The sequence below is a fragment of the Gymnogyps californianus genome, unplaced genomic scaffold (assembly GCF_018139145.2).
Source record: "Gymnogyps californianus isolate 813 unplaced genomic scaffold, ASM1813914v2 HiC_scaffold_258, whole genome shotgun sequence".
NCBI lineage: Eukaryota > Metazoa > Chordata > Aves > Accipitriformes > Cathartidae > Gymnogyps > Gymnogyps californianus.
This window is the reverse complement of record NW_026114139.1, coordinates 16507-40778: the sequence shown is the minus strand read 5'-3', so window position 1 is coordinate 40778 and position 24272 is coordinate 16507. Positions and strand designations below refer to the sequence as shown.

The following is a 24272-nucleotide window of genomic DNA, read 5'->3' as shown; positions in this document are numbered from 1 at the left end:
CTCCTGCCAGAGCCCCCCCCACGGCTTGTGGGTCAGACCCCGTCCCGGTGCCGGGGAAGAGGGGCTGCTTCTCCCACCCAGCTCCTCCGTATCCCAATGTGGGGCTGGGGGGGTAAGCGGGGCTGGGTGCATCGAGGGCTGGGAAAGGCTTAAACCCCCCCCCCAACCCACCCTGCGTGGGGGGCTGGCAGCCGAGCGTGGGACCCCCAGGAGCTGCAGGGAGCCCCGGGGAGGCGGCACTCACCGTCTGAGCGGATCGAGGGGCAGCGGGCCGGGGACCGGGGGCGTTGGGGGCCCCGTTTTCGGGGCGCGGAGCCCCCGCCGCTACCCGCCGGCATCTCGGGGGACCGGGGTGCGGGTGTCCGCGGACGCCGCCCGGCGCGGCCCCGGCTCGGTCCTGGCAGCCGGCCCGGGCTCGTCACCGGCGGGGGGGGACGGGGGGGACGGACACGGCGGGCGGCCGCCGGACACGGGTACCGGGGGGGGGGGGGGGGGGGGCTGGGGGAACCGGGGGCGCGGGGGGAGAGGGGCGTGCGGGGATGGGCGCCCCCCGAGGTGCCCCCAACACTGAGGGTGTAGGGCTGGGTTCCACCCCCCCCCGCTGGTGCTCCCCCCCACTCTGGGGGCGCAGAGCTGGGTGCCCCCCCCCACCGAGGTGCCCCAAAACTGGGGGCAAGCTGGGTCCCTCGGCACTGGGGTGGTCCCAGCACTGGGGGTACGGGACTGGGTGCCCCCCCCGTGCCCCCAACACGGGGGTGCAGAGCTGGGCCCCGCCCCGAGGTGTGTGTCCCCCCCCGCCCCAGCCACGCGCCCGCCACGTGACAGACCCCCCCCGGGCTGCCCGGGAATCCCCCGCCCCCTCGGTGTGTTTACATCAACCCGCCAATCAGCGGCTCTCTAGCAGCAGTCCCTCGCGGCGGGGCGGGCGGCTAGTGACGCCTCTCTCCATTGGGCGCTGCGCCCGCCAATCATAATCTGGGAAGGGGCGGGTGATGTGATTTACATTGTGGCCGGCCACGCCCACCCCGCCACGGTCTCGCCTCCGAGGTCTGCCTGCCTGACCCCACGTGGGGACGCGTGCGCCCAACCAATCCGACCCTTCGAGGTTAACCAATCCGAAGGCTAGGAGGTGGACGCGGGTGTCCAATCAGGCGGCGGCAGAGCGGGTGGGACTAGAAGCTGGAGTGGCAGCGGCCTGGTGGAATAGCGACACCTAGCGCGGGGGGAGGCGGGGACGCGTGGCGGGCCTGGCCAATGGCAATGCCAGGTCCTGTCAGGGCGGGCTGGGTGGCGTGTCCCCACCGCGCGGGCGGCGGTGGCGGCGGGGTCCGGCGGCGGCGGCGGCGGCAGCGGAGGGCGGGCGCCCGCGGAGCGGCACCGGCCCGGCCCGGCCGGCAGGTACGGGGCGAGCAGGGGCTCCGGGACGACCCGGGGCGCAGGCCCGACCGTGCCCCCGCTAGCCCGTGGGCCTCTCGGGCGAGCACCGGGGGTTTGGGGCTGGCGGGCGCAGGCCGGGCAGGCCTCACCCCGGCACGGCTTGAATTAAAGCCCCGCTTGGCGACGCTAGCAGCCCCGGCCCGGACCCGGTAACGCCTCGCACTTCTGGGCGCAACCCCCAGGCTCCGGCAGCCCTCGTCCGGGGAGCGCCGCGTGTGCGGCCGCGGTCCGGTCTGCGCCGGGCGGGGACAGCCCGGGGAGGGGCAGGGGGAATCAACGAACGCCTCTCGCCTCTGGATTCTTTACCGGATCGCAGGCGCCGCGTTTTGCTGGGGGAGCTTCTTTCCCTGGACACGCAGGCCGGGTAAAGCCAGAGACTGGGAAGCGCGGAGCTCGGGCTGCCGGAGGAGCTCCTTCCCGGGAAGGTGCGGAGCCCGTATTCAACCGTGCATCCCGGTCGGAGAGACCGGCGGGAGTCCCTCCTGGCCGGTTTCACCAAAGACACCGGCGCTGGCGGCTGGGGCCATGCCAGACTCCGGCTGGGCGCTCCCCCGGCACCCCTTGGGAGCAGGCTCCCGAAACCCTCCCAGGCTCCTTCCTCTCTGCGTGGGCCAGGCCCCTTGCCCGTGGGGCGAGGTGAGGGGAACCTGCCACCGGCCCCGCTGACCCATCGTCCGGGGAGGGGATGCATTCAGCAAAGCCGTGGGGCAGGGGAGATTGTCTTCTCCCTCACCCTGCTCCGACCCGCTCCCACGGCATGATATCCCACGCGGGGGGACAGGCACGCTGCCGTCGCTCCGGAGGGACCCCCAACCTGGAGGCAGGTACCTCAATGTGCTGCTATCTTTGCAGATTGCAGTGACTGAAACCTGGCTTCTCAAATTACCTAAAAAAACTAGCCCAGCCTGTGCCGCGGAGGCTCGGGATGCGGCACACGGTGGTTTGGGCTGGGAGGAGGTTGCCCTCCCCAGCCCGGCCAGCCTGGCCCGCCAGCCGTGTTTACGGGGACGGGATGCGGCACCGGCAGGCTCGGCATGGCGTAGCTGGCTCCTGGCTTGTGCCCTTCGGATATTTTGTTACGTGCTGGCTCTTCAGGTTTCAGCCTGGCGTGCAGCGACAAGTCAGATATTGCTACAGGAGCATCGTGGCCAGGTAGGGAAACTCCTCTCTGCATCTGACACGGTGGCTGCTTGACGGGATGCACGCTGGGCTTGCGTCACTTTGGAGTACTGGTCCGGATCCTTCCTCTGTTAGCCTTGGCCATAGAGGCCGCAGAAAAGACTGCGTGAAGCCCTCAGTTGTGTTTGTTCAGTTCCTAATAGCTCGAGACAAAAATGCGTGTTATAATACTGCGTTGAAAATGTTCACAGTTCCTTTCCGTGCGAAGTAATCTGCGGTTTTTCCCTCTGAAGAGCTCCTGGGTGGCAAGCTGAGGGGACAGCCCTTTCCCAGGCTGAGAAAGGAAGAGCCAGGCATGCGTGTGCGTTGTAAGATGCACACGTGTCCTTGCGGGATTCCCCACGTACTTGCTTGAGATGGCAGAAAACACCAGCTGTATGCAGGTGGATAGTGTATCGGAGCGCTCTGGTAGAGGGAGCTGGACTTTCATGCAAACTTTCAAGCTTTTGTTGGGGAAGTGAATGGCCGAGGAGGGAAGCAGGCTTGTTCCCCTCTCTCGAAGCAGCAGTTTGTTTTCCCCTCGCAGCCGGCTGCTGTGAGCCACAGCTCGAGGCCGGCTGCGGGACGGTGAAGCGAGACCCTCAGCCGTTCACCTCTGGGTCATCCATCACCCACCAGGCTGGGCTGGCTGGGCTGCCGCGCACCGGGGACGCAACGGTGTGAGGACAGCATCCATCCCCAGAGCTGTCAACACACCGGCCCTTCCACCGGTGTTAATCTGATCTACGCCGGTGTTGTCGGCGGCCGAAATCCAGGCTGCTGAAAGGTAGGAGCCAGCCTGCCCAGCGCCCGCTGTTGTTTGTGTTGACAGGCACTTTTCGTCAGGTTTTGGTGGCCTGGAGAACGATGCCGAGCCCCGGCAGCCGTGACTGCGCTACCGCAGCCTGCGTACGGCCGAGGGAGGGAGCAGCGAGAGCCAGCGCCGTCCAGCTGCCGGGGTGCAGATCTGAGCTCCCAAAACGCGGGTCGAATCGCCACGTCTGCCGTAGCCCTGTCAGCCTCACTTTGCTTCCCGGTCCCCGCTCAGAGTGAAAGCGATGGCACGGAGGGCAGGCGTCCAGCGCCGGATCGGGCGAAGCTCGAGATGTGAGTGCAGGGTGCGCGCTGCGAGGTGCCTGGAATGTGCCTCCATGTCGGGCCTCCGGCACAAACAGAGATAAAGCTGCTCCTGCAAATCCGGAGAGCCCTGGCAAAGCGTTCCGTTCGCTGCCCTGATCTCCGTTTCCAGCCGCTGCTGCTGCAGAAATTGCACCGCTGGCTTTTCTGCTCTCGGTTCTCTCTGCCCGCACCCAGGCAGGCAGGAACGCTGTCCCTGCCTTGCCCGTGGGTGTCCCTGTGCGGGGAGCTCGTGGAAGAGCATCTCCTGGCTCTGATCAGAAGGTTTCCCCTCCCAGAGCAGAAGTGGCTGCCACTGCCCGGCGAGCTGGAAGTGCTGCTTGATGGATGCTCTGTTTGAAGTCTTTAAAAAATTTCTGTTATCAATTCCCTTAAAGAAATTACAAATATTGCCGCTCGCGGGCTCATGCGCGGTGCTGGTCGGCCGTATCGCCGCTGCAGTGTATCGCAGCGTTAATCCTGGTGAGCAGCAGGACCCGTTTGTGAGCTGTCAAGTGCAGAATGTGACGTCTTTGCCTGAGATTAAAAGTAGCTCGATGAAGAGCAGCGTTTAGGATGAATTTGAAATTAGGTTTCTAAGCGTTTCTTGGACATAGCTCAAGAGCGCATTCGGTGTTTCTGGTTGCTTTCAAAATGACGGAGGATCTGGCGGCACTTCGTTCTGTGCCTCAGCAAAGTGGGATTGTTCTTGTGGATGCAGATTAAAATAGTGCAGGAGGAGATTATCCCCCAGATCGGAGATGGAAATAGGATGCAGTTCCTCAGCAACTGAGTATCTGAAAATGGAAAGCTCCACATCTGCTGCGGGCTGCGAGCAGGGACTGGCAAACCCCCCCGCCCAGTAGCCCAGCAAGCACGAGAGGGAGTACCAGGAGTCCAGCCTAACATTAGAAGTCCAGACTAACCTGGAAGACTTAACGTCCTCTAATTACAGAGGGCAAGACAGTGGGAGCAGCGGGTGACTCCCCAGGTCTGCAGCAGCTCGCCAGCTCAGCGCTTCAGCGTCGGTGTAGGGAATAAAACCTGAAGCGCCAGTATAATAGGAAGGAAAGCCTGGGGGAAAAAATACTTGAAAGACGTCAGGGTGGTGATAGAGCGTGGGCTGGGCCGGAGCCGGATTGCAGCCTAGCAGAAAAAGCCAGACCCAGTCACGCCGGTCCCCGGTGAGACCCAGCTGGAAGCAGAGAAGGGGGGAACATCGCAAGGGCCGTGCGGGGCAGCTGGCAACGCTCACGGCTACTGGAAAAATCTACGCGGCTGGGAGATAAAAAGTGCAGCTTGGGACTCCGAGGTGCGAGACCTTATCTGCAAACGGAGATTAGAGCAAGGTAATCTCTTGTGTTTACTGTGCGAGGCGCAGGAGGAGAAGCTCGTGGAAGGAGCGAGGGCGTTGGAAGCGGGGCTGAACCAGATCGACTTGTGGAGCGCCGTACCTGTGCGAGCTGAAATGGGAGAATCCAGTCCCTTGGGAAATGAGGCTAATGAGCTGCCCTTCTCTAATGCTGCTCAGAGGAGTTGAGAGGTGGCCTGCAAAAAACATCCAGCCCTCTCCTCCCCTCCTTGCCCCAGCGCTGCCTGGGCACGGCTCAGTCCTGGCCTTCTGCAGGGTCAGACCGAGGACTTGAAACCAGTTTGCTCTGCGCTGAGGGTGAAAATAGTGGGTTCTTCTTACGAAGGCTCTACAGGTTGAAATTTAAGCGTTGTTAAACCCAAAGTGAGCTCTGCAGCTGGGAGGAGCTGGGCAGAGGTTTGGGGATGCAGCACTAACTTCTCCCCTTCCCCCGTGGTGCCGGCCCTTGCGAACGCAGCCTTGCTCCTAAGCGCAGGCAGGGCAGTCGGAAGGAGAGGAGCCGTGAAAGCGCACGGAAGAAAGAAGGGCTCGGGTTTTGTTTTTTAGTCTGAAGTCTGGGTTGCGCTGGGTGGGTTTTCCTGCTGAACGACCAGCCCGTCTGCAAACACAATGATTCCCAAAGCTATTATAGAGCTGGGAGCCCTGGCCGGCCAGCCTCCTCCATCACGTAACCCGGCGTCCTCCGCCGAAGCAGCCTCCGCCGAGGTTTTGGCTCTGGCCGCGCCAGCCTGGGAGGGTAAGGAGGACATATGTCCCTCGCCTTGAGCCAAGCGAGCAGCTGCGCTCGATTCTCCGGTCTGGTGCTGACTTGTTAACTCTTGGGGCGAAGGGGAGCAACGTGGCTCATGCCGCGCTTGGGTAAGAAAGGGATGCTCTCGTAGGGGCAGAAAACCAGCCAGAAGTGGGACTCGCGAGGGGTCGTGCCTCTCAGGAGTTCCTCAGTCCTCCTGTGACTCGTCTGGTTTGTTCTGCCGTGTGTTGTCCTCCTGGATTAGGAGGAAACGATCTAATGGCCTGCCTGGAAAGAGCGGATAACCATATGTGTAATTCTGGGTATCGAAGTGCATTATCCAGATTATTAATAACTCGCCGTGCCTTATGCTGCTCCGTCGCAGGAGCCTGAAGCGTTCCTGCGTGTACGTCTCCTCCCAGGATGGCTCATTCCAACCACAGTGCGATCTCGCCGTCTGCTGCCTCTTGTCCTTTCCCCCTCCACCCGACGGACGGTGCCACAGCCTGCCGACCTGCTCGAGGCGACATGCAGCACTGCCTGCCTGCTGTTCCCTCCGCGCATGGCTCACCGCTGCAAAAACGCTTGCCTGCGAGATCAGCTTGCTTCCCTGCCGCTCCGACCACATCGTCCTGCGTTATCTCCTTCCTGCATCAGGCTCTCGCCTCCTGCTCTCCTCTCGCAGCGTGGCGGTACCTACGCCTTTGGCTTGCTGTCCTCTCGCTCCGCTGTCTCAGCCTTGTCTCCCTCAGGGTCAGTCGCCCCCTTTTATACCACGCTTGGGTGCTGCCTGCTCTAAGGAGTCCTCCCCACCTCCTGCCGAGTCTGTCCACAAAGTCTCTGCCCTCCTTGCATCAAATGTCTCAACACGGTGACAAGGGGACCTTGCTCTTGCTCTGCTTGTAATTCCAAGGAGCGGGAGCCGAGTGGGCCGAGGCAGCGGTGGGCCGAGGCAGCCCGCTTGGCCTCGCAGCGTCTGCTCTGTAGCAAGGGCAGCGTGTCTCACATAGCAGAACCCAACCGCCTTGGTGGGTTTTGCACCAGCGCAGTGCAGGCAGGATCAGACCGCAGCTGCAGAAGTGCAGGCAGGGGAGGCAGGGAGGTGGGCAGAGGGCGGTAGCTGCAGTACCTGTCCGTCCTGCCAAAGGGATCGGGTGAGGGGCTGGGGCAGAGGGAGCAGACCTGCCCTCAGCAGCGCTGAGCCACCGTCGCATCCACTGACTCGTGCCTCCTGCTTCTCCCCTTGGCTTTGAAGGCCAGGTAACGCTCACAGCCCCGCAGCGAGCTCTGCGGCAGGGTTAGACGGTGCCCAGCCTTGTGCCTGGACCACGGTGCTGTCCCTGCGCAGCAGCACGGGCTGAGGGACATGTCCACGCAGAAGCGTGGATGTTCCTCCAAAAAAAAAAGTCCATCCTCTTCGATGCTGTCGCATTGGGACGGTGGTATTGTGTTGGCATCTTCGTGCGTGAGCCGTGCCGATGAGTTTGCCCTCGGATATCTTGTCACTGTGCTAATTTGCATCGGTGACTATTTCCAGTTTGATGGACCTGGGACCACCTGGTAGCCCCAGCTGGTGTCGGGTCCTGTGGCATCTGTAGCCTTGAAGCATCATGTCTTTAAGCATCACCCAAATACCAAACAGGGGCCGAATTTCTGTTTCCCCTTCATGTTGCCCAGTACCTTTTCCAAAGGAAACCTGCCTTGCCAGGCTGCTGTGCCAGCCCCAGGCGAGTATGGGAGCATGAAGAATGACGAAGACGTTTGTAAGGACTAGCAGGGACCTCCCAGGCTGCCTCCCTGCCTTGCAGGCAGCCGCACGGCAGAGCTCCTCGGATTTGCCATGCTCCGGCTTGGGACGTGCAGCTCTCGGAAGGTGGTTTGTGTGCTCTGGATGTGTTTTCTGAGCTCTCAGTCCCCAGGTTGAAGATTACTTTTCTTTTCCTTTTTAATCTACTTAATTTCCAGGGAAAGGAGAAACAAATCCAAGAAGCCTTCATTATAAGAAAGCAGATTTTTTTTTTATTTATTTAGTTTAATGGAGAGCCGTGGCTCAGAAGTAAGCTTGCTGCAGCGTCTCAGCAAATATCAAAATTACCCTGGCTCTGCATGTACTGGTAAAGCGTCAACAGGCTGACGGTTACAGCGCTGCTCCGGTGACTCAGATAAATAACACGCAGACCAAAATGTACACGGAGCCGGCTTGGCCAGACTGGAAAATGCACTCTTGGAAGAGCGCTTTCCAGGTGGGATGGCTCTGCACGGCCGGGGCTGCTGCGAGGACGACTGCTGGCATGCTCCGAGCGCCGGCTGATAGGGGAAAACCGTGACCGGGGTCCTTCAGAGCCAGCTGTGAAAAACGGGAGATAAAAAAACCACTTTGGTTGGTTTTGGGGTTTTTTTTTTACTTTTGTGTTGGGCTGCCGAAGTGGTACATCACATTAAGTCACCCCTGTGCTGTCGCCGTCTGTGCACGTACCCCTGCCCCTGGGTATCCGCTGCCCTTCATGCCATACCGGCCAGCACCGACGGGAGATTTGGGTGCCTGTCTTCCTGTTCGGTGAGTTTTCACCCGGATATTCCCAGTGACGTGCAGGCAGGAGCCACCCCCCGGCAGGGACGAGCTTGTGTACCTGCCTCTCCTGCCTGCCGCTGCTGCCTGCTGTTCTCCCAGCAAAGCGCAGGGGCATCGCTCTGTGGAAGGGCTCCTGTCTCGCCCCGTGATGCTTAAATGTCCGTGCTGGCCTCTCCCAGCTCCCTTTTTGCTTGGGGCTGTTCATAAACCTCTGGCCCCAGCAGGCAGGGGATGCTCCAGAAGCTTTGGGACGGCTTAAATCTAACAAAAGAGGTGGGAAGTAGTGTGGTAGGAAACGTGTGTGATAACCGCAGTGAAACACTTCCACGGAACGTGGGGGATTCTGAGTCTGCTGAGAGGGGCTGGAATGGGCTTTGGACACCTATGTTTTAAGAAAGAAGGGGAAAAAAAAAATAAAAGAAAGAAAAATGGACCTGTTGGTGACAGAGTAAACAAGTGGCATAGTGACGTGGAGGTACAAATGCTTCCCGTGTTCTAATTTTGGCGAGCGGTGGGTCTGTTTACACGGCCTGGGGACCGCAGCAGATGCTGCCCGGGTGCCTGGGGCTGCCCTTCCCGGGGTCCCGGCTCTCCGTCTGCCCCTTACAGGATGGTGGAAGCCGAAATCGGGAAGCCAAGCTTGGCGGCATTCCCAGACCCTGCCTGCTCCATGGGAGCCCTTCAGTTTGCTCCGGGCACCGGAGCGGGAGGTGCGGATGGCCGAGGGCTGCAGGCTCTGCGTGGACATCGGGATGCTGGCAGCGCTTGGGCTGCCCTGCTGTAAGATCTGTTTGTGCTGAGAGCTGCTGCCTTTTGCTGCTCCCCGTCCGCCTGAAAAAACCTGTCCTGCTGATGGGAACCGCGATGAAAGTCCTGCTGCTGCGTTATAAACCTGGAAGGGAAACTAGACGCAAGCCATCCTTTCATGTCTCTGCTCCCAAACCACAGCACACCGCCCTCCTCGCTGCGCCGGGCCAGCCGCCCTCCTCTGCCTCTCCTCCTCCCACGGCACCCGCAGCTCCCCACGGCCATGCCGTGGGTCCCGGGTCACCCATGCCAAACACTCAGGGGAAAACCCCCTTTGCTGTTCAGAAGAGCTGCAAAGCTCTGCTGAGAGCCGGCACCACGGGAGCAAGTCTCTTTGTAGCCAGATTAGTAAGGAGTGTGGAGTCTTGGGGGGAGAGAAAGCTTTTATTCTTTTTTCTTTTTTTTTTTTAAAAGCATACAAACATAAACATTGCAAAAACCTTCTCTCGTGCTGCTTCTCCAGCTAAACTGTTCTCTGCAGTGCCTGGTACGGAGCCGCTGGCCCAGTGCAGGCAGCTCGCTTCGTCTCTTGACAGTGATTGCCTGATCTACAGCAGGGCAGCGGGAGGACTTTGGGTTTGACCCAGCACCCATCCTACCTGTCTGCGCAGAGAACCCGGCTCTGGACGCTGTACGTAAGCTGTGAACCCCGCCAGCTCCTCAAAACTCGTGTGTCCTTGAGCTCCGGCTCTGCCTGTGCAAATGTCTGCGCTGGCGGCAAGAGAAGCAGGAGGGAAGGAAGGAGAGCTCCCCTGTCCAAACCTTTCTGCCTTTTCGCTTGCTTTGCAGCTCTGTTCCCCTTCCCGCCTGCCCTGCGACTCTCTCCTGCCAGACTTGAGCTGTCTGTCGTCAATAAGTCTCGTTGATCACGGGAGAGCCGCCGTGTTAGCTTTGGCACGGTTGAAGTTTCCGTGCTCAATTCGGAGCCTTTCTTGCTTCTCTGCAGATAACAAAGGCTGCTTCAGTGTGGCCTGGTGCTGTGTCCCGAGGCTGCAGGCAGCCTGAGGACCTTGCTGCTCTTCCTTTTCCCCTTTTTTTTTTTTTTCCCCCTTTTTTCTTTGCCCAGGAGCAGCCGTGTTAAAGCTGTGCCGCTCTTGGGGACGAGAATGTCAGTACGTAAGAGCTGAGCACCTTTATTATTGGCGAGGAGGCTTTTCAGAGAGTAACAGCTGTCCTGTACTTGTCTGTGCTTCGGATTCCTCCCAAAAATAAGAATAATCTGCTTGGCCCCTAGAGCAGGCTGCATTTAACAAGTAACGTGGGATCCCCGCTCCCGGGGGATTGGAGCGGCTGCTGGGATGCAGATCTGGTGGCAGCTGTGACCTGGATGGAGACAGAAAAGACTGGGCTCTGGCGGGGATGTTGCTTGCCCTCACAGCCTCGTAGGGGCTCGCGGAGACTCTGAGAGGTCATCTAATTTGTCTCCGTCTTCCTAAAGTAGGATTAGGCATACCTGGACCATCCATGGTGCCCATCAGTAACTGTTCCCTGAAACTTTTGGGGAGAGGCTTGTCCCCCTGCAAAGGGTATTGGTTCCCATCGTCACTAGTGGTCTCCCCGACCTCAGCCCCCCAAATCCAATTCTACTGCTGCAAAAACCGAAACCCCCTCTGTATCCACGAGGACAAAAGGCTGATTGTTCTGCAGCCTCTCTCTGTCCCTAAAGGGCTGTTGTGTGGGGCTCCCTGGCTCTCACCCTCCTTGAGACCAAACCAACCCGCTTCTGCCAGTCATCCCAAGAAGTTGTCTTTTCCAGCCCCTGCTCGTGCGGGATGCTCTCCAGTTCATCCCCGTGCCCCAGTGCTGTGGAGCTGGATGCAGCTCAGCTCCAGATAAAGCCTTTACCAGGGGAGAGTAAAACATACAGCTGGGTCGTTACGTGATGTTTGGATGTTTTTCAGCTGGGTTGTGCCGGCCTTAGTCCGCGTTTCGCTATTCCATAGGATTTTGCTATTGATTACAGTTCATTTATCTGTGTGTCCTTCCCTCCGTCTGCTCCCGGGGGACCTTTTAGAAATTGAGGTTTGGACTCCGTGAGGTTTGTCTTGCTTCAGGCCGTGCTCCTGGGACTCTGAATGCCTGCTTTAGAAACAGGCAGCCTTCATGTCGCAAACCAACAGGCTTTTGCGAAATGCCCTCTAAAAATAAAGAAATTACGGCAGAGATAAAGGGACACGGCCTGGTGTGCGTATGTTTGCCAAAAATGCAGTATTTTGGGTAGGGGGCAATCTGCTTCTGTGTGTTGGTGTGTTGACTGCAGTGATAACCCAGTTGTGGTCTTTTGGTGTATTTATGGCAGATTTGAAATAAATGTGATGAATGGACGAGGTTTGGGGTGCCGGTGCCTTTCCAAGCCCTGTCCACAACTTCTCCAGGAGCTGCTGGTCAGGTCCCCCCTTGCTCTAAGTCCAGACCAAGTACGTTCAGACTATCCCTGATGGATCAAAACCATGACAAATAAATGCTGCCACTGCCAGGGAGGTTAGCGCCGCTTCCAGCGCTTTTGAGGAGGGGAGAGGAGTCGGGAATAGCGCCGTGCCTTGAAAAAGCAGCCTGGAAGCAGCAGGTTCTTGTGCTGGAAGCCTGAGCTGTCACCCATCAGCATGGCCAGTGGCGAGCATCCATCTGGGAGCTGGGTGGCTGGCGTGGGTTGGGGGGCACGGGGTCCCCAGCAGCTCCCTCACCCCCTTGTTTTTCTTCCAGAGTCAGTAATGATGAATGGCTCCGACCTCGCCAGTACGACGGCGTCCAGTCCCAAATCCAAAGAGGACCAAGTAGTGAATGGCCACGATGAAAAGGAAAACAACCCCTTTGCGGAGTACATGTGGATGGAGAACGAAGAAGACTTCAACAGACAGGTAAGACCGGGAGGGTGGTTGCCAGCTCCGCGTTTCTGCGGCTAAAATTGAGGCGAGGGAGAGGCGAGGGAAAGGTTTCCTTTGATGGGCACCATGAAGCGCGTGTGAGTCACAGCCGGCGCGGGCCCTGCACGGAGGTGGTGGCTCAAGGGAAGAGTCATCCTGTTTATATTGGATCTGCCTGTAAGGACATGGATGGATAAAGTCGGGGGAAAAAAAAAAAATCTCACGATGCCTTTGACCCTCTCAGATCTTTCTCAGAGGGACAGTGACGGCACCGCCATCTTCTCCTGTGCTTTGCTGTGATAACAGAGACCTTCCCTTTCTGCATGCTCAGCTGAAGGGAGAGGACCAGCGTAAAAATCAGTGCTCAAAACTTGAGAGCTTTTGTAGCCTGGCTATCTCAGCAATGAGTTCCTGCAGTTAGTACCTCTCGTTTCGGGTAGAAGTCTTCATTTCAGTGAAACGGTCCCGACTACGCTTGGAGCAGCCAGACCACTTGGTAGGAGCCTTGGCCACTAGATGCTGTGTCCGTAATGACCACCTAAGCGCTCCAGAGCTTCTGGTAGATCCTGGTGGGACTTGAACAGCTCTTGCTTGTGGAATAACGACACGACCCCGTGAGCTGGAGCAGAGGGAGCAGCCGCATAGCGTCCTCCATGCGCTTCTGCTTTGGGTCTTCATCCAAATGCCACGGCGGCGCGAGGCAGCAGGGAAGAGCTTGCTGGAGGCTCGCTGGGCCTCCTGCCATCGTCCCAGTAGCTGGAGAGAAGTCAGACACCTTGAACTGGCGAGGAAGGAGCTTGCCCTTCAGCTGGCTGAGCTGTGCTACAGGCAGAAAACCTGAACTCTCCTGGACACTTGTCCCCTCCCTAAAACGTCCCCACGAGCGTGGCCAAGCACCAGATTCCCGTCACCGGGGTGTCAGGAGACTGGCACGGAAGACCTCTGGAGCTGCGGGCAGGCTGGGCAGAGGGATTTTATGTCCCCACCATACCCCTGGTCACCAAAGGAGGATTTCATCAGCTTTACTGGTGTTCTCAGCAGAAAACCTCCATATGGTAATACTTAAGTCTTGTTCCCACAGGAAGAAAACGCAGCCGCTCGCTGACAGTAACTCCGGTGAGTGTGCAGCAGCCGCCTTGCGCCGCCCCGCCACGTTAGCAATTGTTAGCGAGCTGTGACTCAAGGCTTTTGTTTTATGACGTGATTAGGCAGCAGCCGGCCCCCACAAGCAGCTGTGCTGATGGAAATGTGCGAGATTAATTAGTTAATGTTTGTAAAGCGCTGTCTTGATTAAAAGCCTGATGAAGGCAAAGTGCAAAGCAAACCATACTGCAGCTCCGTGCCGGAGGGAGCGTCCCCGGGCGGAGGAGCGAGGCGGAGGAAAGGAGGAAAGCATGCGCGGGCGGAGGGAGATGGAGGAGGGAGAAAAACGGAGCCAAGACCTCAGGGCTTCCCTGTGTTGGGCTCCGTGTTGCCGAGATACTCGCCCGTGCTTTCCTGGTCTGCCAGCCCTCGCTTCTGCATTTCCAACCCCTTAGCAATGCCCTGGGAGCTCAACCCGTCATCCAGCTCGTGGTGAAACGCTGCTCAGGGGGAAAATGGTTCGTACAGAAGCTGGAATCGCTCTCTAAGGGCTTTGAAGTCCATGTGTCTGCTGGTGGGGCACCAGCCGGGTAGGGAGCTGTCCTGCGCCAGGACCTTCGTCCGTCGGAAGGCAGCGCTCCTGGAAGAAGCCGTCCTCGGCTGGCATGGGTACTCATGGCTGGGCGTGGGATGCTGCGCCTCGTGCCTCTCGGCTGCTCCGTTCTGCTCCCTGCCCTGAGTCGCTCCTGAGTGCCCCCGGGAGAGGATGAGACGCCGGTGATGGGGGCACAGGGTGGGGACAGCAGGGACGTCCCTTTCGGTGGCAGTCGTGGTTCTGCTGCCTTCATGTGCACACCCCAGTGGCCTGGGGCTGAATCTTCCTCCAGACCCGCTTGCTCTTCCCTCTTCCTCAGCTTTCTGAAGCCACGCCTTCCTTCCCTCCTCCGCAAAGGTTTTGTGCCGTCCGGGCCCTGAGCAAGGGGAACAGGCAGGCGTTTTCAGAAACCCACGAGCTTCTTGGCACGATCCTCCCTTATTATACGAGTGACGTTCCTTTTCCCATGGAGCTAGCGCATCCCGGAGGGCAAAAAGGGAGTGGTGGGCTCTTGCTGAGAAGAAACTGTGCTGACAGCAGGTGAGGTTGGTGCAGAAGGACCTGGGGCGGGAGGTGACAGAGCTGCATTAAATACCACAGGAAGCCAAAGAAGAGCCCTGAGCAACTACTAAACCCTCTCCTGGTTTAGGTTGTCACGATGCAGTGCAAAGGAGTTGATGGTTTCTGGCTAGAGGGGTAGCAGGTAGTTACAGGTGTGAGCATGTCCAGGATCTCTCCCTCCCTGTCCCCTGGTCCAGGACCGACGTCGTCGCCGCATCCCCGGCTCGCAGCCAGCACTGGCATTGGCCTCGATGGCCAGTTCCCTGCACCGAAAAGGCTCTGGTGTGGGAAGGGGAACAAGGTGCTGCTGGGCTGCGGTTAGAGTCCAGCCGGCAGCGCCGAGACTCGGAGGAGAGGGAATATTCACCTGGGTTTGAAGTGTTGCGAGAGGCACAAAGCTCTGGGCTCGCTCCGTCCTGCGTCCTGTAGAAGTGCAGGATCCAAGGGCAGTCGTCATCGCCTGCCGGGGCGCCAGCAGTCCTGGGGTAGTTTTTTGTTAAATATCCTGTTTTCACGTGCTGGTGCCAGCATGTAGTTTCAAGGACAGCCTCTGGAAACCCAGTTGAGGACAGCGATGGGATGGTTTGCTATCAGTAAAGGGGATTTTCCCCTGGCCAGACCCAATTTCTAAGGCTGGTGGAGAGAAGCTCTCCAGTAGCTGAGGCTGGAGACGGTGTCCAAGGCTTGGTTACTGTGAGAGAGATTTTTCACAACCCTTGCAAGGAGTTTTCCTGAATGTGATTTAAAATGTAGCAGGGACTGGCTGTGAATAACCTGAAAGTCGATAGCACTGTGGCTTTACCGGGGTTACCTTCCCAAGCCATTCGTGATGGACAGGTCTCTGTAAATGCCGTGGTGGGGCAGTGGACCCCGGTAGCCCGCCGGTGGCAGGGGCTGCCAGCCTGTCCCAGCTCAGGGGCTGTGGTACGAGGGGCAGTGGGTTGCAGAGCTCCCCTTTTCCCCCTCAGGAAGCTAGTTTCGGTTGTAGTTTCTGCTTTCTTGTAAAATGGAAGGGTTTAAGCTTTTCAGAGCGTTTTGTGGTTCGTGGATTCACTCAGCCCTCTTGGACTCAATAACAGCTGCTCAAAATCGTGCTGTTTGCTGGCTGTCACCCCCATCTGCTCTTTTTCTGGCGACCGCCTGCCTGTGTAGCAGGAGGCCGGCGGCGGCGTGGGCTGCCCAGCTCGCTGCCTCGCTCGCTTTGCTCGAGTCGGCATCCAGAGAAAACCAGCCTGGAAGATGGGAGCAGCTGGTTAACGTGACCCACGGATGGTACGCGCCTGCTGGAGGGTAAGGACGGGACCCCAGCGTCCGTCCCCCCCCTCTGCCCGTCTCTCCTGCCTCGCTTTGCCTGCACACCCCTGCATCAGCAGCTTTCTACTCCGGGAGCCCGAGCCGGGTCCTCTGGCTTTTCTCGGCCTCAGGAGGAGTTTTCCTGCAGCGGAGATGGCGTCATTCGTGGTGCACTCGACGGGAGCCGACTGCCACCCTGCGTCGGTGCTTGCAGAACACCGGTCTGCCGAGGGGACGGAGCAGAGCCGGTTTAACGAACCGGAGAAGCACGGGAAGCAAGAAAGGCTGGCAGAGCTACAGCATCGCTCCGTAGCGGAGGATCCGCACGACAACGCGCACCTCTAGCACTGCTTCCCGGTTGTGATTTTATTCGCCATGCCGTTCGTTTTGCAGCAAGCTCTGCTGGAGCCTGGCAGCCTGAAATCCCGTGCGTGCGCTGCTGCATCTGGATGTCCCATAAATCCTATCCCGTTCCCTTCTGGATTCGCCTGGTGCCGCGTACTTGCAGGCTGCATCTTCCTGCCCCGGCGGTCTGCGGCGGCCGGGAAGCGATGCCTGTGCACGGCTTTGCTCTGCTGAAAAGGTGCCACTTTTTGTGCTCTTGCACCTCCTGGGGTTGGCTACAGGCAAATCGACAAAGCTGCGTTCGTCCAGGTTTAAAATATAGCTCTGGCTGTCCGGGGATGTCTCTGAGGCATGGACGGATACCGAGGTGAGGTAGGCACGTTGCAGACTCTTTTACCAGGTGGGGACAGTGTATGGAAAACACCAAGACGTGTTGTTTGTACCTGCGACTAACGGGTCTCTTCGGGCAGGTGGAGGAGGAGCTGCAGGAGCAGGAATTTCTCGACCGCTGCTTCCAGGAGATGCTGGAGGAAGAAGACCAGGACTGGTTCATTCCATCGCGCGACCTGCCCCAGGGCATGGGGCAGCTGCAGCAGCAGCTTGAACGGGCTCTCCGTTGGCGACGGTCACAGTTCAGAGGACATTCTGGTAAGGACCTCGGAGAACGTGCCGCGAGGTCTGGCGAAGAGCAGAGACCTGTCCTGGAAAAGGAGGGTGGGTTTCCTGAGCGGCAGTGGGGTAGGTGCAAGAGCCGGTGCTAATGCACCGGTGACGATGCCTTTTGGAGTTTTCGGAGGATATTTGTTTTAGCCACGTATCCTAAAGACAAAAGTATCCAGCTTTGCAGAACTTGCTCTCCAGAAGCCATGGGATGGGGCTGCCACTTCCACGTGAGCTGGTTCTGGTCCCGGAGCAAGCCGGGACCTTTCTTGCCTTTTGGGCAGAGCTGGGGTGTCCTGGCAGGCTGGAGAGGTATGGGAGGACCAGCCAGGTCTGCTCCAGGGGTGCTGAGCACCCCGAGCCGTGTAGATGTGAATACATCTATTCCCCACTCCCATATATACACCAGTCTGTATAGAGTGGTGAAAACCTGCTGGGTGGCTGGAAGAGCGGCAGCGTTAAGGCATGCCTGTTTTCCTCCCTGAAAGCAGGATATGCCGCAGGGCCGTAGGGACCAGCATGGGGGGGTTGTTCTGCCAGCCCTGCTGACTCTGCTCAGGCCGAGCTGCTTACCTCCCTGCTTACCCTGGGTGGGTGTAAACAGCCGCTGGCACCTCGCAGCACATCCACCGGCAGCCCTGGGCCAAAGCAAGAACAGGGAGAGACAGAAACAGCAGATTCTCCCGTGTTTTCCCCCCAAAAACCCAGCCTGGGAAGAGACTTTTGAGCTGGCACTTGTTCAGCACCGTCTCGAGTGCTGCGGGTGCCGGCGAGGACGCGAGGGCCAGGGCAGCCGCTTCGCACACGTGAACATCCCTAACGGCATCCTCGGCCAAGCGGCTGCCGGGACGGGGCACCTTCGGGTGCGGGTCTGCGGAGCGATGCTTGGTGGGGGGGATGCCGGCGTTTGGACCACTCATGGCCCCCCCCCCCCCCCCCCCCATCTCTATTTTTTTTTTTCCAGAGCAAAAGCAACTTGAATCCAGATGCCAAGGAGTTTGTGCCCGGCGTGAAGTACTGACCATCAAGGCAGGCTTTGGAAAGACTGTGTCCCTGCTCCGGGGGAAGGTGGCGGGGGGAAGGAGGGAGGGGTCGGCCCCGGCTGGACTCTGCGCCGTAGCGGAGTTGCTGCAACGTGGCGAAATCTTGCTCTACGCTTCAAGTACCTTTTTTTTTTTTTTCTTCCCTCCCCCCCCCTTTGTTTTTTTAAACTCTTCCTTGTATCGTCTATCACCTTTTTTTTTTTTTGGCAGTTTTTGCTTTCTAGGACTTGCGCCCTCAGGTCTGTCCTGGAGTCAGCACTCCCCTGCTTCAGAGGCCCATTTCGATGCGTGCTTCAAACCTGCTAGTGGAAAAGTCATGTTTTCTTGTTTAAGTAGAATTTGTAGGCATCCCCCCTGCCCGCCTCCTCCCGCCCTGGATGCAGCGAGCCTGGGCCAGGAGCTGCGCTGGCTTTCCCTGTTTCCGTTAAAACAGGATTTCTTTCGCTAAAGGAAAAGTGAAGTGTAACAAGACTGTAAACTCTAAATTCCTCCGAGCAGCAGCCTGCCCCAGCTCTCTGATAGGCTGAACACTAACTCATATGCTTCTCTGCTGGTAGATAAGAGTCCTGCCTGCTTAATCGGTTGCAGGAGCTCTTAGGGGAGACCAGACCCATCAGATATCACCCAGCCGTCCATCCCAAGGAAGGGCTGCTCCTACAAAACACATCTTCTCCTACAAAACACGTCTTCTCCTTAAAGAATTCCCGCCCCCTCCCGGCCCTGACTCTTGAGCTTATCCAGCGCTCCGGGCTGTGGCTCTGAAGCATCTGTACCTTCGTTTCTCATTTAAATAAATCCAAGAAAACCCGAATAGAGCCCATTCTCAGGCGTGTGGCAGGCTGGAGCAGTGGGGAGTTGGTGTCAAGCGACCTCCCTGGAGAAGGATCCTCTGTCAGGATGAGTCCGAGCCCCGAGGAGCACCCGCAGACGCAGATAGAGAAGGTGATGGGCAGCGTCTTCGTGCTGGTCCCTGCCGTCCCCTTTGCCGAGGCTCTGGTGGCGGATGGCATTCAAGGCAAAGCCGCCGGAGCGGCTGTTGTGAGCAGGATCCATGCCTCCGTCGGGTGAACTGGCTCTTGGGGACCTCCTTCCCCATCGGCAGGAGCTGGCCGGGCTTCAGCTCCTAAACCACGGCGCTTCGGGTATTTTAAATCCTGTCCTTAGTGGGCTCCTTAGAAAGCCAGGGTCAGAAATCTATCCAGAAAGCTCCTCGGTGAGGTGCGTAGCCTGACGATTAAAATAGTCTGGCTCTAGTAACGTGGACGGGAGCTTTCGCTCATCCGTGTAAATCTCCCCCCCGGTGCAGTTACTTCCAGTATTCCCTTTACTTAAACGGAGTAGTTAATGGAGGGGGGTTACAGATCCTGCGGGGTTTGCAGAGATGGAAGCTAATGGCCACTCAATAGCTGAGGGCTTGCTCTGTCTCCATTAGCTCGGCACAGCAAAGCCGGCGCCGCAGCTCCTGCTGCCGGCGAGCTCAGCTGGAGGGCCCGGGGTTATTGGACCAAAACACTAATGGCAAGCGGAGGTTTGAGCGGATTTAACTCAGCTGCTCTCTGTACAGCCCGCTCCGTAACTCAGCAGATCTCCCGTCTCTGGCTGCCGATCTTAAAACCAGCACTAAACCCGACACTACGCAGCTGGAGCCGGCAGGCTGTTGAAGGTGCCCATCTAAATAGGTGCCCATCTTAATATTGCTGCCCGGAGGTACGGGTTGGTTTGGGTTGAATTTCCTGTTTTCCCGGTACAACCCGTGCCTTCAGTGCCTGCGCGGTCACCTCGGCTGCCAACGGCTCCCTCCACTCCGGGGCCGGAGCTCAGGCTGTGCCCAGGGCTTTGCAGGACGTGATCCGGGGCGCGGGGAAGGGTAGCTGTACGCTGGGCAAACTTCTTTTGTAGCGGTAGCGCAGTTTTCCCCCCACCCTTTCTCTGGTTTCTATTTTGATTTCTTACCAAAAAAAAAACCCCACCCCCCCACCCTCTGATGTGCTGTAAATTTCAGACAATGCGTTATTAAAAATAAACTTTTTTTTTGGAACTGAGCGGTGCAGAAGTCTTGCCTGGAGAAGGGGTAAGGTCTCCATTCAACACCAGCTCCAGCCGATGTCTTGGTCCTGGCAGGAGGCTCCCTGCCGCGCCGGCCGGGCAGGCAGAAACCCCTGCCCTGGGCTTTGCTCCTAGCCACGACCAACTCGGTAACTCCAGCAGTGGCAAACACGTTCGCCCCTCGAGCACACCGGATGGCTCTGCTGGAGCTGGCTTTGAGCGTGTGCCCCTGATTTGCTTTCTTTCCACCAAGGTCAGAGGCAGCTTGAAGCTCCTGGAGGATTTTCTCCTTCACCCTCCGCGGTGGTACCGTTCCCGGCCATGGGAGCGCCGGCTTCCAGCATCCTCTGCCAGAGGCTGGGGCTCCCGTGGCGGGCAGAGCCTGAAATGGCTGGAGGAGGAAACAGCTCCGGTTTATCCCGGTCAGGACCTTAGCACCCAGAAAATAAAATCTAAAAAAGAATTTGAAAGCCAGGGGAGAGGATTCCCAGCATCGAGGCCACTGCCTCTTCAGCGGCTCCTTTCCCCCAGCTGCACGCAGGGTATTGCAAACCGCAGCGCCCACGGCTTCATCCTGCTGCTGGGTGAGGATGTTGCGTGCGGAGGAGCCTTGCTGGACGCCGGGCACGGAGCAGCCTGCAGGATCAGCCCCGCTCGGTACACGAGCTCCGTGCCCATCCCAGCGCCTGCGCTTCCCACCCAGTCTTCCTGGAAGGAAGAGGCAGCTTTGGGGTTTGTGCTTTAGATCAGGCACAGCCCCTTGCTGCTATTTCAAACAAAAAGAAGCAAAAAAGAAAAAGGGCTTTCCTTCGTTTTTTTAATTTTAAATGAAGACCAGCCCCAAGAAAGCTGCTTGAACTCATGCGGGCAGGACCAGCCCCAGCCTTCCCCTTCGCCGGGGCTGCTCCTCGCTGTCAGCACCCAGCAGTGAGTTCTCCCTGTCGCCGAGCTTGGGGCCGTACCTCGCCGTGCACCCCGGGTATTCAAGCCCAAAGGCTTCCCTCCTTCCTCCTCTTCTTCCTCCTCCCCAGCAGCTCCTCCCTCCCGTTCTGCTTGGCTCCAGCTGCCCCCTGAGCACCAGACCCCCTCCCTGCTCAGCCTCTGGGCAGGCGCGGGCAGCACCCCATCCCCTGACCCACGGCCGCTGCAGCCCGTCCTCCTCGGGCACCCAAACAGGAACCTTCAAGGTCCCTTTTTCTCCATTTTCCAGCAGCCCCAGCACGGCTGGGAGCGCTCCCCCCACCCCCCGCAGTGAGGCTGTGCTGGGCCCGGTTCCTCCTCCCGTGGCTACCGAGCCACGCTCCCGGCCCCACGCTGCCCCCATCGCCCCCACGCCGGCCCCGGCCCGTTTCCCTTCGGGCGGTGCAGCCTTTTTATTGCCAAATTACAAAACCCGTTTGTCCAAACCCCAGCAGGCGGAGGGTTCCTCCATCCCCGGGGGCCGCGGGGCAGGGTGGGGGGGGCCCACGGCTAGAAGACGTGGGTGTAGAAGATGTCCACGTTGCCGGCGTAGTCCAAGGGCAGAGCCTGGCCGATGTTCCTGGCGCCCCGGGCCCCCCCAGCGCCGAGGAGCGCTTCAGCTTCAGGAGGCTGAACCGGGAGAAGACGTGGCCGGGGCCTCCTCCCGCGCCTGCGCCAGCACACGGATGAACCCTGGGGGGGGGAAAACACGCAGGGTCGGGGTTACGGGAACTGCAGGACCCCCCCACCCAGCAGCGCCCTCCCTCGCTCACCCGCCTGCATCCTCTCCCAGCTGTTCCAGACGGAGCCCACGCAGACAATGGGCAGCCCCAGCTCCCCAGGAACAGGCTCTGCGGGGGGGGGGGGGCAGCGGGGTGAGAGCCAGCACCGGGGACCCCCCCCACCCCGCTCCCCGTCCCCTTCGGCTCTCACCCTGTCGATTATTGGGCAGCACGGCGACGACGTGGCGAGCCAGCACCTCACCGGCCTTGTTGAAGATGTGCAGCAGAGCGGGTCCCCAGCCTGGGCGCCTGGGTACGGGGTGGGGGGGAGTGGACAGGGACCTGGGAAAAACCCCCCCCCGCACCCCTGCACCCATCGGGGCTCGCACCCAGCTCCACAAGCCGGCTGGGCTGCGTGGGGGAGCGGCACGTCCCCCCTTGACGAGGGTGGAGGGTGCTCAGGGGCGAAGGGTGCGCCGGGGCAGAGATCGGGTCCGGGGGGGGCACGGCAAAGGGGTGACAGTCCCCAGGCGGGGACCGAGGGTGGCAGGGACGGCAGCCCCAAATCACCCCAGGGATGGGCTGCCCCGGGCCTGGCCCCCCCCACCCCCACCCCCCCCGCCCCGTATGGCCCCCGGCGAAGGGGCTTCCCTACCCCTCCGCCAGTTTCTGGCAAAATCCCGCAAACTTGGACTTCTCGAAGGTGCTGGTAGAGAGCGTCAGGAGGCCCATCCTGTCGGAGATCTGCAGCGCCGGGAGCCGGGGGGAACCCCACCGGTGAGCCCTGCGTTCCCGGCTGCCAGCACAGGGGACAGCCCCCTCCCTGCCCTCCCCAATCCCTGGGACCCCACCATCCAGCCAAGAGCCCCTGGGATCCCACCATCCTGGTGTGGCAGCCTGGAGCATCCCCCAGGCCCCACCGTCCCGGTGTGCAGCTGGAGCATCCCCCAGACCCCACCGTCCCGGTGTGGCAGCCTGGAGCATCCCCCAGACCCCACCGTCCCGGTGTGCAGCCTGGAGCATCCCCCAGACGCCCACCGTCCCGGGTGCAGCTCAGAGCCACCCCTGGAGCCCGGCACACAGACCCAGAGCCCCCCCCCCTGCCCCAGAACCCCCCAGCAGCACCTGGAAGTAGTCGAACATGGCCGCTTGATGTAGCCGACGTCGTGGGGCGGCACCTCCAGGTTGTCCATGCAGTCGAACACCACCTTCACGGCCTGGTGTGCGATCCAGTACGCTGCGGAGGGAGCACGGAGCTGGTTAGGACCGCCCCCCCTCCGCCCCGGTGCCCCCCCACCACCCCCTGCCCACGGCCTCACCTGAGCCTTCGTCGCCCATCATGTGTCCCCAGCCGCCGCAGCCCGTCTCCGACCCATCGGGGTTGATGAGTTTGCAGTTGGAGCCGGTACCCGAGATCAGGACGATGCCACCTGCGGGGTCAGAGCCGGCGGAGGGGGGACACGCGGTCACACACCCCCACCCCTGCACCGGGACGTCCCCCTCGCTGTCACCCCGTGGCGAGCTGTCCCTTACCGTGGTCGGGTGGCGGTGGCCATGGCCCCGACGGCGTCGGTGGTGATGTAGTAACTCTGGCTCAGGTGGGGGAAGCGCCGGCGCAGCTCCTCCATCAGCTTGCCGATGGCGTCCTTCTGGTCACCCCCGCTCAGGGACAGCCCCTGCCCCACGCCGGAGGGTCCCCGTCACCCCCGGCGGGGGACGGGACGGGACATGGACACGGAGCCGGAGCATCCTGGGGGAGGATGCTGGTCCCAGGGAGCAGGGTGGGGGGGCCGGGGTGCTCACCAGCGAGCGGAGGGGACGTGAGGGTCGGCCCCGGCTTTGCTCTTGGCCTCGCTGACCATCCGCTCGATCCTCTCCAGGCACTTCTCGGAGCCGATGAGCTGAGAGACGAGGAAGTGGGGGGGGGACACACACACACGCTCTAAAGCTCCCCCCCCCCTCCCTGCCCCCCCCCAGGCTCCATCCCTGGGGGGGTCCCACATGGCCAAAAGCTTCGCCGCCGGCCACAAGCTGCCGGCAACACCCCGGCACCTTCTCCGGTGACCTCATCCCACCCAAGTGCCCTGGGAGCTTGGGGACAACCAGGGCCAGCCCCCCCCCCCCGCCATGTCCCGTCCCCCACCCAGGCTGGGTAGGGGGGCATCCCCCAGCTCACCCAGTGGTTCGTGCAGGGTCCCTCCGTCTCAGCCACGATCCGGCCATCTCCGGACACCAGCACCACCCTGGAGTGGGTGCCCCCGCTGCGGAGAGGGCGGGGGGACACGCTGCCAACACTACCCCATGCCCCCCCCAGCCCCATCCCCAGTGTTGGGGGGACCCTCGCTCAGCCCCACCACCCCGGCTCTGCATCTCCCCGGGGGACCCCCTGCAGCCCGAAACGAGCCCTTGGGGGTGCGGGGGGGGGGGGGTGGGACCAGGATGGGGGTCCCTGGGGGGGGGAGAGGGGGGGCTGCTGACCCCCCATCCTGCCCCACTGACCTCGGTCCGTGGCTCCACCCTGCACCGGCAGCAGCCGGTCGGGGGGGGGGGGAGGGAGGGAGGGAGGGGCCGGCTGCAGCCCCCTCCGGGCTGGGGGTACCCGGGGGGATCAGGGCACGGGGGATGCAGAGCCCCGTGGGGATCCCCCCCCACCCGCGGCGCGATCCCTCACCCCTCCACGCCGCCGAAAAGTGACGCCATCGCCGCCGGGACGCGCCCCGCCCTGCCCCGCCCCTGGCCACGCCCCCGGCCGCGCCCCGCTCATGGCTCCGCCCCCGCGACCCGCACCCGGCTCCGCCTCAGCTCCCGGCTCCGCCTCGCCCCGCCTCGCCCCGCCTCCCTAGGTCCTTGCCCCGCCCCTCCGCCCGCCCGGGTCCCTGTGCCGCCCCTCCATCCCCGTCCTTCCCCC

At 60.6% G+C, this 24272-nt stretch overlaps 1 protein-coding gene and 1 pseudogene across 1 annotated transcript; one reads left to right on the top strand and one right to left on the bottom strand.

Annotated features, from left to right (window-relative positions):
- The first annotated feature begins 1361 nt into the window (after window positions 1–1361).
- Window positions 1362–17660, top strand: LOC127028197 (polyadenylate-binding protein-interacting protein 2B-like). Its single transcript, XM_050913955.1, is given in 5 exon segments — window positions 1362–1398; window positions 11896–12050; window positions 16404–16532; window positions 16534–16581; window positions 17558–17660. Coding segments are annotated over 4 exon segments (381 nt in total). The 5' UTR covers window positions 1362–1398; window positions 11896–11903; the 3' UTR covers window positions 17615–17660.
- Window positions 17661–21040: 3380 nt separating this feature from the next.
- On the bottom strand, window positions 21041–24064 carry LOC127028198 (N-acetyl-D-glucosamine kinase-like; annotated as a pseudogene).
- Between the last annotated feature and the right edge of the window lie 208 nt (window positions 24065–24272).